The sequence below is a fragment of the Anolis carolinensis genome, chromosome 1 (genome assembly GCF_035594765.1).
Source record: "Anolis carolinensis isolate JA03-04 chromosome 1, rAnoCar3.1.pri, whole genome shotgun sequence".
Lineage (NCBI taxonomy): Eukaryota > Metazoa > Chordata > Lepidosauria > Squamata > Dactyloidae > Anolis > Anolis carolinensis.
This window is the reverse complement of record NC_085841.1, coordinates 338,750,057-338,765,523: the sequence shown is the minus strand read 5'-3', so window position 1 is coordinate 338,765,523 and position 15,467 is coordinate 338,750,057. Positions and strand designations below refer to the sequence as shown.

Here is a 15,467-nt window from a genome sequence, read left to right as displayed (position 1 = left end):
TCTAACCAACTTATGTTCCAAAGTTCACTGCTTCCCTGTAGCCAAACTAGGAAATGCTATCAGCTCCCACAATTTTTAGCCTTATACACTTTTCAAACCCTCTCTGACTCATTGCAGACTTCTTATCTTCTGCTGATCATTTTCTCCTTTTCTGATGTTGGGGAAAATTGTGAAAAGTGCAGCTAAGCTCTGAGGCAAGGTGAAAGTTGGCAGACAATTCCATCAACCCTGCTAATCAAACAGCGCTGCTGTTTCAACTTTCTGAGCCAAGGCTCAATTAGGGTACCACCAAGTGAAATGTGACATGGGAGAATAGTGATTTTGCACTTTTATTCATGGTTAAGACTATCAAAAGGAAGGATCATAGCTGTGGAACTGTAAATAGTGGAGGAGGAGAGAAAATGACTTATTTAATCCTTTAATTAAGTAATTAATTAAATTACGATTTACGGATTACGATTGCGGATGGCATGGTTAATAGCGAATGTAATGTTTTTAAATGTTTTAATGTGTTTTCAATGCTATTTTAAAATGTTTAGTGTAATTGTACATAGCTCTAAGGCATTGAATAGTTACCTATGTGTAAAGCCACCTTGAGTCCCCTTTGGAGTTGAGAAAGGCAGGGTATAAATATGGCAAATAAATAAATAAATTTAATTCCATTCCCAAATAAATGAAGCAAGGAATATTATATAGTGAGACCATTGGTCTATGTGGTTCAGGTCTCCAAAGTTTGAGATGTAAATCTTAGCCTGATCCAGAGCTTTCGGGGATTGAAACTTTTTCTTGCAAACATGTCACACCTAGCTTTCAGGGACAGGGTTTAAGATGGGGAAACGGCTTGTGGAAAGAGGTTATCCAAAATTATTTGTTTGGACTGCTGATAATTAAAGAGTTAAATATGGGAAAATTACATCACGGATCTTCTATATCACAACATAGCAATTTTGGTCCTAATATGTATGTTAGTGCTTCAATTCAAATGATCCAGCATTTTCCCTCAAAGGTAATTTCTAAACAAAGGAGAGAGGATCCTTATGTTTGCAATTAGAAGAAAATCTATTGCGTCTTCACAAATTTTCTGGATTGAGGAAAGAGAAGGATGGGGCAGTGGAAAAACAAGGGAGGATTATAAGCAGAGAATGGTGTTGTGTCAAGTCCAAAACAGAATTTAAAAAAACCCTGTGGATGAGGCAGGTTGATGGTGTCCATTGTCTGAAATTAGTAAAAGTAAGAAAATTGCATTACGATGCACAGAGTTTGTTGCTTAGTTTGTGCATCTAAAACAAACTTGTGCCTGGATGTAACATCATTTTATTGTACTTTTGTTCTGTCACTTTCTACTTTTCTACTCAATGAGGCTTATTTTCAAGTAAGTGGTACAGGACTGCATTCTCAGAGTAGAAATACAAATCATATTTGCACATTTTCTCAGCCATGATTAGAAAAGACATTTCCTTCCCTTTCATAAAAAAAAATGCTATAAGATTTTTCATTCCTACTTGGAACACCAACAGTTTTCTTCTTTATAATTTGGATTTTTAAATATATAAATTATGGTTCTGCACAAAAAATGTATTTGTCCAGAATGGCAGCATTTTCCTCAAAACAGTGGTTTGTTCAAAACTGCTGTATTTAGTACCAAACTAGTGTTTTTGGACAAAAGAAAGGCATAGTGATGTTTTTACCCAAAATGGAAATAAATAAATAAATAAATAATGCACAAAAACTCTGCTTACCTATATCATCCAGCAGGGAGAAGTTTTTGGAAATGTTTATTCCCATATAAAAGAATGAAATAAGAAAAGATTGGCACCCACATTTTAGCATATTATTGCATACTGTCCCAGTAACCCATGCAAAAGCCTCTACTGCCATAGGTATTAGCATTAACCTTATAATGCTATGGTAAGCATTGACCCAGGGCATCTTATTTTAAGCAATTTTCCCTAATAGTTTGCAAGCAAGCAGCTTGGTAAGGCCAACCCGAATTTACTAAGGGTATTTCTGTTATTGGACTAGGATTCTGCTTCAGGTTTAATGATAACATCTTCCATACAAAAAGATAGAATGGCAGCAATGTGAAATCTTATTTGGTAGCATAAAGGAGAGAGGCTGTCTTTCAAGTAACCATATTGTCATTTCCTGTAATATGGACAGTAGGTCTTCCACTTTTATAGGGGTTAGGGCAACAAGACCTTCACAAAAGTGGGGAAACCACTATTTTTTTAACCGGAGGGTACACTATTCCAGAAATACCTAGTTCTGGGTTGCTGTGAGTCTTTCAGGCTGTATGGCCATGTTTCAGAAGCTTTCTCTCCTGACGTTTCACTCACATCTGTGGCAGGCATCCTCACAACCTCTGAGAATGCTTGCCACAAATGTGGGTGAAACATCAGGAGAGAAAGCTTATGGAACATGGCCATACAGCCCGAAAGACTCACAGCAACCCAGTGATTCAGGCCATGAAAGCCTTTGACAATACATATCTAGTTCTTTCTGGGCAACTCTGTGGTCAACCTCTGGTCCAAAAAATACAAGGAACATATTTATTTATTTCATATTAAAAGCATTGCATAAATTAGTATAAAACCAATAAAAATAGAGGGAGCACAAGCGGCTAAATATCTTTTGACCAAAAACGGGCAACAGCGTGAAAATACGAATTAACCACAAATGGTTGTATCCACAAAGTGAAACCTGTAAATGTGGAGGGCAGATTGTATTGTCAGAACAGCCTTATATTAATGTTATATATTTATATATTAATGTTATATTTATAAGACAGTTGTTGATTCTGGGATCTTGTTAGTTTTATCCTGTGAACTGTTGGACACAGCAAAGTTTTGTGTCTGTTGTACCTCCTCAGGTCGGCTGGCAGGAAAGTCACACTTGAACATGTTCCAGATCCCTGTTCTTCCAGTTTCACTCACAAAACAATAGAGAATTGGGTCAGCTATACAATTTATGCTTGTAAGTGCAGTTGTGATTCTGTAGGGTAGGAACATCTGTTTGGCAACAAAGCAGTTACATGGCTCCAAGATGCTTCGCAAAAACAGAACAACATGGTAAGGAGTGAAACATAGAAAGAAAGTGACAATGATGCTCAACAATAAGTTTTTGATTTTCCTCTTGTCACGCTCATGTGTTGCTTGATTATTTTCCACAGCTCGGTATATTTTCTGGTAGCAGAACACCATGATAATCAAAGGGATCGCATATCCCACTCCGACTCGATAAAAGTTCATCCAAGCTTGCCATTTTTGAAGAGGGTATGTATCATAGCACAAAATGTGTTTGATATGTTGTGAGAGGTTTTGTTCTTCAAATATCTCCTCCTCATTTAGAAACTGATAGTTTGACATGATTTCAAAGGCCCAAACTAAGGCAGAGATCAGTAAGGCGGCTCTTCTTGTCCGTAAATAATGGAACCTTAGTGGATGAACCACAGCTAAGTATCTATCAAGGGAAATGCAGGTGAGAAATCCTGAACTTGTGTAGTAATTTAGGTATTTAAGGAAAACAGACAACTTGCAAAGTTGAAAAGAAAATCTCCAGTCATCTCCATTCTGTGCATAATTAATCCATAGAGGCAGAGTTAGAGTGTAAAGTAGATCAGCTAAAGATAGACATAGGAGATATATACCTAGCTCATTTTTTTTCTTCACTTGGCAGCAGGAAATGAAAAGAGACACAAGGTTGGTGGGGATGCTGATGATCATCAAAAGACTGTAGAGAACAGGAAACAAATATTTATCAAGTCTGTGATCTATTTCACACGTATTATTATATTCACCAGTACAGTTCATGCTTCCGTTAGGAATACCTGGTGCCAGATGGGGAGATGTGTATGGTTTCTTCTTATTGCTCCTCCTCCAAAATGGTGAACTATTAGCTCTTATGCAAATAATGACTATGCTCCATTAAAAAGCACAGACTTCATTCATTCATTTCTTTCTATTTTCCTGTAAAGGGAAGAAAAGTAAAATTGAATGGTTTAAGAGAAAAAATGTCACAGAAATGCAAAACAAAAACAGTTACATTCTGGAAATAGCATCTTACATGCAGTTGTTAGCCCCAACTAGAGTAACCTCATTGAACCAATGGGAATTTTTCTATACTAAGAAAAAAATCAACAGAAACGACAAACCCTGGACTCAACTGGAATCCAGTGCCATCTGTCTCTATGACACATTGCAACTTCTGGTGAATCACTCGTGTTTTCTGCCTGACTTTGCCCCCATTTAGGCAAAGTTGGGGAAATACTCCAGAGCAGGGGTCCCCAAAGTAAGGCCCGAGGGCCGGATGCGGCCCTCTGAGGTCATTTACCTGGCCCCTGCCCTCAGTTTTATAATATAATATATTGTATATACATATAACACTAATAGTATTACCATATAATAATATCAATTATATATTCTATATTACATATAATATTACTAATAATATTTCAGTATAGTGGTATAGTTCAACATAGTAATATATAATGCTAATATTGTGCTATGCTAATAATATAATATATTGTATGTACATATAATTTGTAAGCCACTCTGAGTCCCCTTTGGGGTGAGAAGGGTGTGATACAAATGTAGTAAATTAATGCAGTAAATAAATAATAAATAAATACATTTTAGACTTAGGCTTGCCCAAAGTCTGAAATGACTTGAAGGCACACAACAACAACAACAACAACAACAACAACAATCCTAATTAACTTGACTATCTCATTGGCCAGAAGCAGGAGCACACTTCCCATTGAAATCCTGATGAATGTATGTTGGTTAAAATTGTTTTTATTTTTAAATATTGCATTGTTCTTTCGTTGTTCTTGTTGTTGTTGTTTTTGCACTAGAAATAAGACATGTGCAGTGTGCATCGGAATTTGTTTGTATTTTTTTTTCAAATGATAATCCGGCCCCTCAACAGTCTAAAGGATTGTGGACCGGCCCTCGGCTTAAAAACTCTGCTCCAGAGTTTCCTATAAAATCTGCAATATCTGCACGCTTCATGTCTGGGTTCCATTTCACCTGAACCTCTGACAAGAAAGACATTGTCACCATCACCCTTTTCCTGCACTGATCAGCACAGGGGAAAGGGATGGCTCAACCCTATGATGCTGCCACTGATCCATGAGAGCTGCAGAGTTCACTGCAAGTACATAGACATTGCAATTGCACTTGTTGTCAAAATGGTGCACCCATGTGACCAGTAACAAGGAGGGGGTCAATCCACACCCTTTTCGCTGGCCACAGGTCCCCTGTTCTGACATCAATAGATGTGACAGACAACAAACAGTTGTGCAGTGATCTTCATGGCTAGTGAGGAGTGACACAGAGGATAAGGTCACATCCCAGTGAGGCCAATCTGGAGCATAATGATTCAGACTGGCCTCAAATTAAGCAACCAATGTAGACACAGCCTTAGTCATTTTGCTGTGTAGATTTCATTGAGTCAATGGATTTGCACTAGTAGAAGTAAAAATTGCATTAGGATTAACGCTAACAAAATGTCTACCATGTTTGGTGAATGTAATTCCATCCCTCTGTAGTCTATCCCTCTTTTAATATTCTTTTTTTGCAGGGGGGGAGTACTGCATATGCTATATGTGTGTGTGTTGTGGTGGGGGGAGGTGAGTAAATACCCTGGAACTGAATAGATTTTTAAATTGATTGGCTTTTCTACTGGTTCTTCATAAGGTGAACATTTCTGAAAGTTTCACTATGTGTCCAGATTGCAACATGATGGGTGGCTGATTGCTGACAACAGCAAATCATTGACAATCTCTTATCCTAATGTTATGGCACTGTTTCTACGTAAAATTTTCAGTATCTTGTTCTTGTAGAATAGACTGCTACCTGCAGGCAGAATGGTGAAATATTAGCAAAGAGATACCAGCTATTATTTCTTTGAAGCTCTCTAAAATACAGTTGACTTCCCAGAATCTTCCTGGAGAGAAGAGGAAACCAAGAACATGCAACACACCAAAAGGTGAATAATGTAGTCCTATGTGCTGTTGGGAAGCACTACTGTTTGATCATTCCAATGGTGATGATAGAGAGGTCTCAGTTGGGTCCTTTTAGAATATACTGTTATAGCACTATGATCCTACTTTAACTGCCGTAATATCATCTTAAGAAATCTTAAGGAAGACTTGGGCCCCTTATACCAAGCTGTATAATCCAGGTTATCAAAGCAGATAATCCACATTATCTGCTTTTAACTGGATTATATGAGTCAACACTGTCGTATAATCCAGTTCAAAGCAGATAATCTGGATTTTATATGGCAGTGTAGAAGGGGTCTTATTTCTCAGTTACAGAACTGTAGTTCCTCACCAAACTGTAAATTTCAGGAATCCAACCTTATAACTGTGTAGTCTGAAAGGGTTCTTGGTTGTCCTTTATCTTAAATTTAGTAGCCAGTGCCAACGAGAGTAGACTCATTGAATCAACTGCTGAATGATAAATCAACTAAAGTAAATCACATGGCCTTCAATTGCTAAGATTTGCAGTTAGATTTTCTGTCTAAGATGGGTGGGAATCATGTGGTTTTCTAGATGTTATTGGATTACAATTCCCAGCAGCTCTAGCCAACAAAGCTAATGGTTTTTTTTCTGTGTCAGGAGCAACTTGAGAAACTGCAAGTCGCTTCTGGAGTGAGAGAATTGGCAGTCTGCAAGGATGTTGCCCAGGGGACGCCCGGATGTTTTGATGTTTTACCATCCTTGTGGGAGGCTTCTCTCATGTCCCTGCATGGAGCTGGAGCTGATAGAGTGAGCTCATCCCCAGGTGGGATTCGGACCTGGCAGCTTGCAGATCAGCAGCCCAACCTTCAAGTCACAAGGCTTTAACCCACTACTCTACCGGGGGCTCCTAAAGGCTATGGTGAGTAATGCTGAGATATATCTGAAGACTACACGCCTCTTACCCCAGTCCTATAAGGGGAGTTGATGATGCTCATGAAAAATATGGATTGGTTCAAGTCAATTCAGATCCTAAAGACTATGGAATGTGGCCTCTGAAACACCTGTATTGTACGTTGTGACTTCAGAAAGGGGGTAGTTGCCCTTTATAATTTCCTCAGAAATACATACTTTTAAAAACTTCAGGGAGTATATATTAAAAAATACTGAAAATAAGAGGAAAATTAGGTAGCAGGATATGTATACTATAGTTGGTAATATTGTAAGCATCAGCCAGTAGGTTCTTTGACACACCAGAATCTCAATGCCCTCTTTATCAGTTGGAAGAATGAGGCATTTCTGTGGTGAAGCAGCACTGCCTTATTGTAGTGGTTCCTCTTTTAGCCTGCTGATTTTCCACTGGATGATAAAACTAGGTCTCCAGTATAACCTGCCCTCCACCCACTAACCTATCTTGGTATTCCATACAGAACACTACTATTCAATCAATAGATTGATGGAGCAAAAATTTAACTGCAATTTGGCTTCATAGTATAACATTATATCATTTGTTCCAGTCAACAAAGTCTCTTTGGCAGCACAGCTCACCATCCACATGTTCCCCTACAATTTAAAGCAGCTGGGGGTGGTGTGTTCTCATTTTGAACTTGAATTTGTGAGTTTGTACATGAAAAATGATGAGAAATGCACTTAACAGATCTAGATTTCCAGTAATGTCACTGGAAGCCACTGAAGTCTAAACTTGTCTTGAAATTGGGATGTAGATGTATTTTGAGTCACATATCTTCTGTGTACCACAAATCTGATAGAAATGCCTCAGCAGTTATGTTTAAGAAAGTCTCTCACACATCTGTGGTTTAGTGTTCAATTCTGAGTAGAGAGAGAAAGTGTGGGTGGTGAACAAAAGAGGCAACAAAGACAGCAAAAACTAAAAATGTGTGTGTGCGTAGAGGGAGAATGTATCTGTGGTTTACTTTCTGATTTTCTTTAGAAATGAAAATGGTGAGTGATGAACACAAGAAAAGAAAACCTATAGCAAAACCTAAGAAAATCTAAGGAGAGAAGAAGAACCTTTTCAGATATAGTTTTCTCTGAGCCTTCTCCTCATTTATCCACACTGCCAAAATGGAGTCCCTTCAAATGATGCATGGCAATTTCCAGCAGGACTACATGGAGCTCTGTTTTGGCAGCATGGAGAAATGGAGCCCAGAGTGCCTTTGGAGGGATCGGGTGTTGCCTAACTCTTAATGACATGATGTGGAGAAATGCAGGGGAAGGATGGAACTGACAGGGGAAAGGGCATGGGATGGCACCAGACGGACCTGGATGGGAGGGAACAGAGTAATATAGTTCTCTTTGCTGTCCCCCGTTGTCCCTCTGCTCATCTGATGATGTTGAAAAACAACTCTCTGTCTCTGTCTCTCTCTCTGTCTCTCTCTCTGTCTCTCTCTCTGTCTCTCTCTCTGTCTCTCTCTCTCTCTCTCTCTCTCTCTCTCTCTCTCTCTCTCTCTCTCTGTAGAAAGAGCAGATGGCCAGTACGAGTTCTATGGCACATACAGCCTGGAAAATACACACTCAATAATTTTAAAATGTTCCCTTTTATAGCCTGTGCTTATACCAGTTATTAAGGTTGTTAGATTTCAGGGCCTGGCCCTGAGTCTAACTTGCATGGATCATCTTCAGAAAGGAGATAAGGGTGCAAATTCTTCAGCTCAAGAAGAATGGGAACTTGTTCCAAATTTACAAGGCTCAATTGATTTATTGCTACATTTGCAAATGATATTTCCTGAGCTACTATTTCCTTAGTTAGTTTCCCCCTTCCCTTCCCAGTTGTTGTTGTATCAGGGCTTATCCTTGACTCTATTCTGCAATCACTTTCTGGCTAGAAACAAGTAGATTAAATGTTCTGGTCTCCCTATGGAAGTGAGAAGGAATAATCATACTCATTTCCTGTTGTTCTTGGAACAACTCCTTTAGCTAAGATTTCTGTCTTAATTTCCAACAGGAAAATATGTTGTGCGTGTGTGTTTAAATGATAAAATGGTGAACAGCTGTGGTTGATAATTAATGCATACTACTCAATGACATTAGAGGAGTGGTTCCTATATCATATGTTTGGGGCTGGAAATCTTAGGGACTGGTAGGATTTTGCATTGGAAATCCTACTCCAGAGCATTCCAAACTGTATAGCAGCTGCAGTGTGTAGGTGTGTCACAGGAACATAACAAGAACCTTTGAGTCTATGTGAAACAAGCAATAAGTCATATATTTTTTTACAATATAAATTAAAGGTTTTCATGAAAGATATTGTATACAATTTATGCAAGTGTCTGTATAGTTTATAAGGGGTTTAAGCTGTGGTTTGTTAGTAAAATTGAATTACTGTGTTGTGAAATGATGCATACCTAAAAAAAGTATCAGCAACATGAAATGTTTGGAAAGCTCTGTCCTACTCAGTTACCAGGGAATAAACATTGAAATCAGTAGGATTTTATGTATAGCACTGATACTGATAGTAATTAGAATAATGTTTTTTTTTGGGTAAAGTTTCTTACATGGGATATCATTGGACCTTTATATCCCTGAATTCTATATCCACAGATTCAACCATATACATCTTGCTAATATTCAATAATAATAATAATAATAATAATAATAATAATAATAATAATAATAGTAATTCCAAAAATCAAACCTTGATTTTGCAATTTTATATAAGTGGCATCATTTTATCATGCTATTTTATATGATGGTACTTGAGCATTCACATATTTTGGTATCCATGCAGGGTTCAGTAACCAAGCCCCAGCATAATTATACATAGTCAAGTAAGGCAAACTCTACTTTGAATTGAATTAGAAATGGTTAAACAGTTATAAGTGGTGTGTGTGAGTGCATTTTTGGGGTGGGGAAGGTTGATTTTTTAAAACAAGTATTCTAAGATGGCTCATTATAACTGTACATGCAAATTGCTTTTCAGGACACTTGTGTATTTTTGCAGTGTTCCAATAAAATCGTAACAGGAATCAATAGTCAGTGTATTGTTTAGATAAGTCATTATTCCTTCTTTCCCCTTTGGGTGAATACTGTTTCCAATGGCCATATTATGTCCCTTAATTGATTTTTGTTCCATGTGAAGAAAGAGGCCATTTCTCCACATGGTCCCACCAAGCAGATGACGGTTGTTGCATGGGAAGAATGTTTTTTAAAGGTCACTTATACAGAAAGCAGAACTTCCCCTGGGGCACCAAGGAGTATTTCTAACTTGGAAATTCCCAGCCAAATTGATTGCTTGAATCAAAGTTCAGATGCAGAGTATTGTTCTGTATTTTAACTGCATTTTGATATTTAAAAGTTCATGTCCATTTCAGCAGTCAGTGAACAGGAGTCAACAGGGCAGCTGCTTTTCTGAGCAGCTAGTCTGAGGAAGTTCAGCTGCATGAGAACCACAAGGATTGCTGGTGGCTGATACAGTACTTATATGACATTGGTACAGTAAGTCTACTTTGGGTTTTAGAGTGCATCTATACTTTAGATTTAATATAGTTTGACTCCATTATGCCATGGAACCATGGATGTTGTAATTTTACAAGGTTTTAACCTTCTCTGCCAAATTGTGATGGTGCGTCACCAAACTACAACTCCCACAATTCCATAGCATTGAGCCATGGCAGTTATAGTGGAGTCATGCGGCATGAATTCTACTGTGTAGATCAGTGGTTCTCGACCTGGGGTCCCCAGATGTTTTTGGCCTTTGACTCCCAAAAATCCTAACAGCTGGTAAACTGGTTGGGATTTCTGGGAGTTGTAGGCCAAAAACATCTGGGGACCCCAGGTCGAGAATCACAGGTGTAGATGTACTCTAAGTCTAAACTAGAAAAGAGCCAACCAAGGTGCTGAACAAAGTAAATTCAGCATGTTGTTGTTGTTGTTGTTGTTGTATGCCTTCAAGTTTTTTCCCAATTGATGATGACCCTAAGGTAGGGTTTTAAAGCAGAGTTTAGTTGGAGATTTAACTTTGCCATTATCTAAGACTGAGAGTGTGTGACTTGCCAAAGGTTACCTAATAGGTTTCTATGGATGAGCAAGTTATTTAACTCTGGTCTCCTGAAGTCTCAGTTCAATACTCAAATCACTATGGTATACTGGCTCTCAGAAGTTGCAATGGCTCCTTTGAAATGCATACTAAATCCCTGAGTTTCAAAAGACAGGTGTGCACCTGGAGGTATTTTGTTGGTTAAAATCTCTCTCTTACATAAAATATTACTATACTGTGCAATTAAATTTAGCATACAAACTTAGTTGTCATTCAAGTTCCAGTGTCATTGTATAATATTAAATGGGGGTTTCCTGGAAAGAAAAAAAGAGGGTAGGGCATGCCACAATGTACTAGGACATATTTTAAAAAGATCAAGAAAACAGGAGATGGATTTTTGAGGCACTGCTGCTAAGACTTCTGAGTTAGGAAGAAAAGATGGGAAAACAGGAAAGTTTTTTTTCTGTGTCAGGAGCAACTTGAGTCACTTCTGGAGTGAGAGAATTGGCCGTCTGCAAGGACATTGCCCATGGGACGCCCGGATGTTTTGATGTTTTTACCATCCTTGTGGGAGGCTTCTTTCATGTCCCCGCATGGAGCTGGAGCTGTTAGAAGGAGCTCATCCGCGCTCTCCCCGGGTGGGATTCAAACCTGGCAGCCTTCAGGTCAGCATCCCAACCTTCAAGTCATGAGGCTTTAATCCACTATGCCACTGAGGGCTCCAAAACAGGAAAGTGTTAAAGCACTGCTGCAGTTAAAAGGGCGATGGGAAACAGGAGAGTGCTCTCTGAGGCATTGCTGCTATGATTCTGCTGTTTAAAAGCACAGTAGGAAAGCAAAAGTTTCTACAGTTCCACTTAGGGGTCTAAGATTCAGTGGGTCCCAACCTTTGGTCCTCCAGGTGTTTGGGACTTCAACTCCTAGAAGCCCTAGCCAGTTTGGCCAACTGACAGGAATTCTTGGAGCTGCAATCCAAAATACTTGAGGGACCAAAAGTTGGGAATCACTCATCTAGATGCAGACATAGCAATGCTGGGTGCAATCTATCTAGAAAGCAGGAGATGACTTTATGAGGCTTTGCCGCTACAAAATCCCAAGTGAGCAAAGGTACTATTCCTAAGACTGCTGAGGTTTTTAAAAAGATAAAATGGAAAGGTGATGTCTTCATTTCTGTGGTTAAAAAATGAAGAGAGGACAGAATATCCTGTAAACCTCTTGTGAGGTATTCAGTATAGATCCAGAAGTGCTAGGTACACGTTTGCTAATAAAACGTGCAAATTATAATACAGCCATTTCTAGGCTAAAGACCTTTCTAGTCCAATATGCTGCTGACTAAATGGTCAATCGTAAAAAAGACAGCTTTCTATGTGTTCCCCTCATCTCCCTTCCAATATGTGCTTCACAAGCTTCTGTAGCAGGGACTGAGAATAAACTGAGAATTTTCTTCTTTAAAACTTAAATACATTTATTGTATTTAATGAATTGTAAGTTCCAATTAGTTTAACAGAATTTAGTATCTGGTAAGCATTTTTACATTTGTAAATTTAATGTTGAACTCATAATTGATAATTGATATGCCTTTAATCATTTACAGTAAGAACAAGTCATGCAAATGTCATTTTATACCTGACCTTCCAGTATCCTATGACATATGGATTTCCTCCTTGGAAATGGGTTTAACCATTAACCACATGGCTTAAAACACATAGCTTTTCAAAAATATTTCCATGTGACTTTCTATCCGCTCCTTTTATTTCTACCACCTGGCAAAGAATTTGGAAGAATTCAGAATCTTGCACACTATTGTGGGACTGGAGTTGGCCCTAATAGAGGATAGCCTATTTTTGAGCTTTGGTCTTCTGGACCAATATGGTCATCTTCATTTATGTAAGCATTTGCTATTATGTACTCCATACAACCAGTGAATCAACATTGCAGTCCTTCAGATTTCTGTTGGCTAATTTCAGCATCAAAGTAGCAATGGTCTTGTGCAGAGGGGTTGTCCATCAAAATCAACTCTCTAATTCTAAACAATGCAGGTACACTGGGATGGAAATGAGATTAAAATCTGTCTCCCATCTCAGTGTATGTGTAACATTCAGACCCCATTTCTTCCACCAATCTCATATGTAATCACAAATCTCTGTACTAGAGCAACTATAGCTTGCAAAGTCATTTTTTCATATTGCAATTCTCAGTAGCCAATCCCATGTTAATTGGGGATTCTGGGAGTTGTCATCTACAAAGAAGCTGTTCTCTCAGACTTTGATTATTTATGATAGATTTTCAAAACCACTCAACATATGAAGAAAAAAAATCTAGTGTGCAACAGTGTACAGTTGTCTCTCCATATCCATGGGTTCCACATCCAGGAATCCAACCTACCATGGCTTAAAAATAGATTTTAAAAATCCAAAAGCAAACACTGATTTTGCTACATGCAGAGCACTACATTGATGTGTAGGCTTGCCCTGATGTAACCTCCTGATATTTCATGAGTTCCTAGGCATTCATTGTTTTGGTATCCTATCCATGAGTCGGTGCTGGTGGTCCTGGAACCAAACCTCAGCAGATATTGAGGGTCCACTGTATGTCATTATCCCTTCAATGGAACCTCTTGTCTCCAGTTTTTGAGTGATGCTATTAAATAGACTTCCACATCTCTTCCTTTTCTGTAATGTACTCTTCTAGTACAAAACCCAAGACAACACTAATAAACACAAGAGACATTGCTATCAGCATTACATGGTAAACTCTGGAACTTACCTTATACACCTTGTAATCCTGAACTGCTCTTTCTGCCTTAGACACTTTGGTTTGAGAGGACAATGTGAGTTGATTAAAACCATTTCTGGGAACAGGAAATTGCTGCAAAATTTCACTGCTAAAAGGAAAAAAAACTCAGAGGAGGAAACAGCTTTACGCACATTGGTAGTGAGAGAGGAAAATCATTGGCTGTCTATTTTGATCTGAAACTCTCATGCAAAGCTCATGGATAAAGGGGCTTTGTGAGTTAGTAACTTTTTGTCCATCAATGATTGGGCTAATGTCAAATAGGGGAGAAAGGCATAGATTAGACTTTGCAATGAGGGAACTGTCTGGTTTAAAGATCATAGTTTTGTCCTTTAAAAACATCTATCATAATGTGAAAAATGTTGAGTAGTACTTCTCCCACATATACTGAAAAACAGCAGTTCATAACATAATATTGATTTTTATTGGGATCAGCTGACAATAAATGAATAGTGAGTTGGTCTCACCAGTCTTTTTCTATTGTAAAAAAAGCATTTTGGGATGGGAGGCCAGTCTTTCCTTGCATCCCTCTATATGCTGGGTGATGGAGACTTCTCTCATTCAGCATGGGACTTTAGAAAGCCTGGAAGACAGGAAGCTTTATAGGGCAGGGAAGGTCTTGCCCATAAGTCAGAAGTTCACACTCCTCTAGGGGTACATTCACATCACACTATAGCACTATTATTCCATTTTATGGACATGGTTCCACCCTATGGGAACCATAGTTTGATGAGGCCCCAATGTACTCTGGCTGAGTAGCCTGAATGTCTCTTCCCAAACTACCAGTTCTAGGATGCTATAGGATAGAACCATGGGAGTTAAATGTAATACCAGTGCTATAAATATGTGATGTGGGTGGGCCTATGGTAATGGAACTGGAATGCCTCATTGTTATTTTGTTAATTTGGGGAAGTCATAGGGAGGAGGGAGCAAGCTTATTTTCTGCTGGCCTGCAGACTAGGACACGGAACAATGGCTTCAAACTACAGGAAAGGAGATTCCACCTGAACATCAGGAAGAACTTCCTCACTGTGAGGGCTGTTCGGCCGTGGAACTCTCTCCCCCGGACTGTGGTGGAGGCTCCTTCTTTGGAAGCTTTTAAGCAGAGGCTGGATGGCCATCTGTCGGGGGTGCTTTGAATGTGATTTCCTGCTTCTTAGCGGGGGGTTGGACTAGATGGCCCATGAGGTCTCTTCCAACTCTACTATTCTATGCTTCTATGATTCTAATTTGCTAGATGCTGGATAGTTCTTCATTGATTCTGGCCAACTGATAATATATTTACTATTCCTCTGGGTAGGGTGATCCCCGAATTGTATTCTCTAATGTTTCTTACTAATATATCACTAAAAACCTATACAGCTGACTCTTGTTATCCACCAAGTTTTGTTTCCAAGAAACTCTGTGGATACTAAAATCCATGCATGCTCGTCCCATTATATACAAAGGCATAGCAAAATGGTGGTCCTTATATAAAATGGGTAAAAATCAACATTTACTTTTTAGATTTTAAAAAAATATTGTCAAGCTGTGGATGCCAAATCTGTGAAAACAGAGGACCAACTCTGTTGTCACCAATCAGGCAGAGCATGGCATGACATGGCACGACAACAGTTTCAAAATCTTAAAAAAAAATCTGTTTCTTGAAGACGTTTGTATAAACTTGTTAATAAAATGAGCACATCCTTTGACCACAACTCAGAACAGAACTAGACA

General features: G+C 38.7%; 1 protein-coding gene across 2 annotated transcripts; it reads right to left on the bottom strand.

Moving 5' to 3' along the window:
* Window positions 1–1,758: 1,758 nt before the first annotated feature.
* Window positions 1,759–15,264, bottom strand: gpr65 (G protein-coupled receptor 65). 2 transcript variants are annotated; one of them, XM_008116652.3, is made up of 3 exons: window positions 13,725–15,258; window positions 3,827–3,965; window positions 1,759–3,729 (listed from the first exon to the last, which is right to left on the bottom strand). In XM_008116652.3, the coding sequence occupies exon 3, from the start codon at window positions 3,720–3,722 to the stop codon at window positions 2,778–2,780; it is 945 nt and encodes a 314-aa protein (XP_008114859.1). In that variant the 5' UTR covers window positions 3,723–3,729; window positions 3,827–3,965; window positions 13,725–15,258; the 3' UTR covers window positions 1,759–2,777. The 2 variants fall into 2 exon arrangements, with proteins under 2 accessions (XP_008114859.1, XP_008114808.1); XM_008116601.3 differs by having other exon boundaries at window positions 1,759–3,965; window positions 13,725–15,264.
* Between the last annotated feature and the right edge of the window lie 203 nt (window positions 15,265–15,467).

Bases quoted from the DNA above. Each gene is read 5' to 3' on its own strand.
- gpr65 (XM_008116601.3), bottom strand. From the start codon at position 3,809: ATGAACTGTACTGGTGAATATAATAATACGTGTGAAATAGATCACAGA.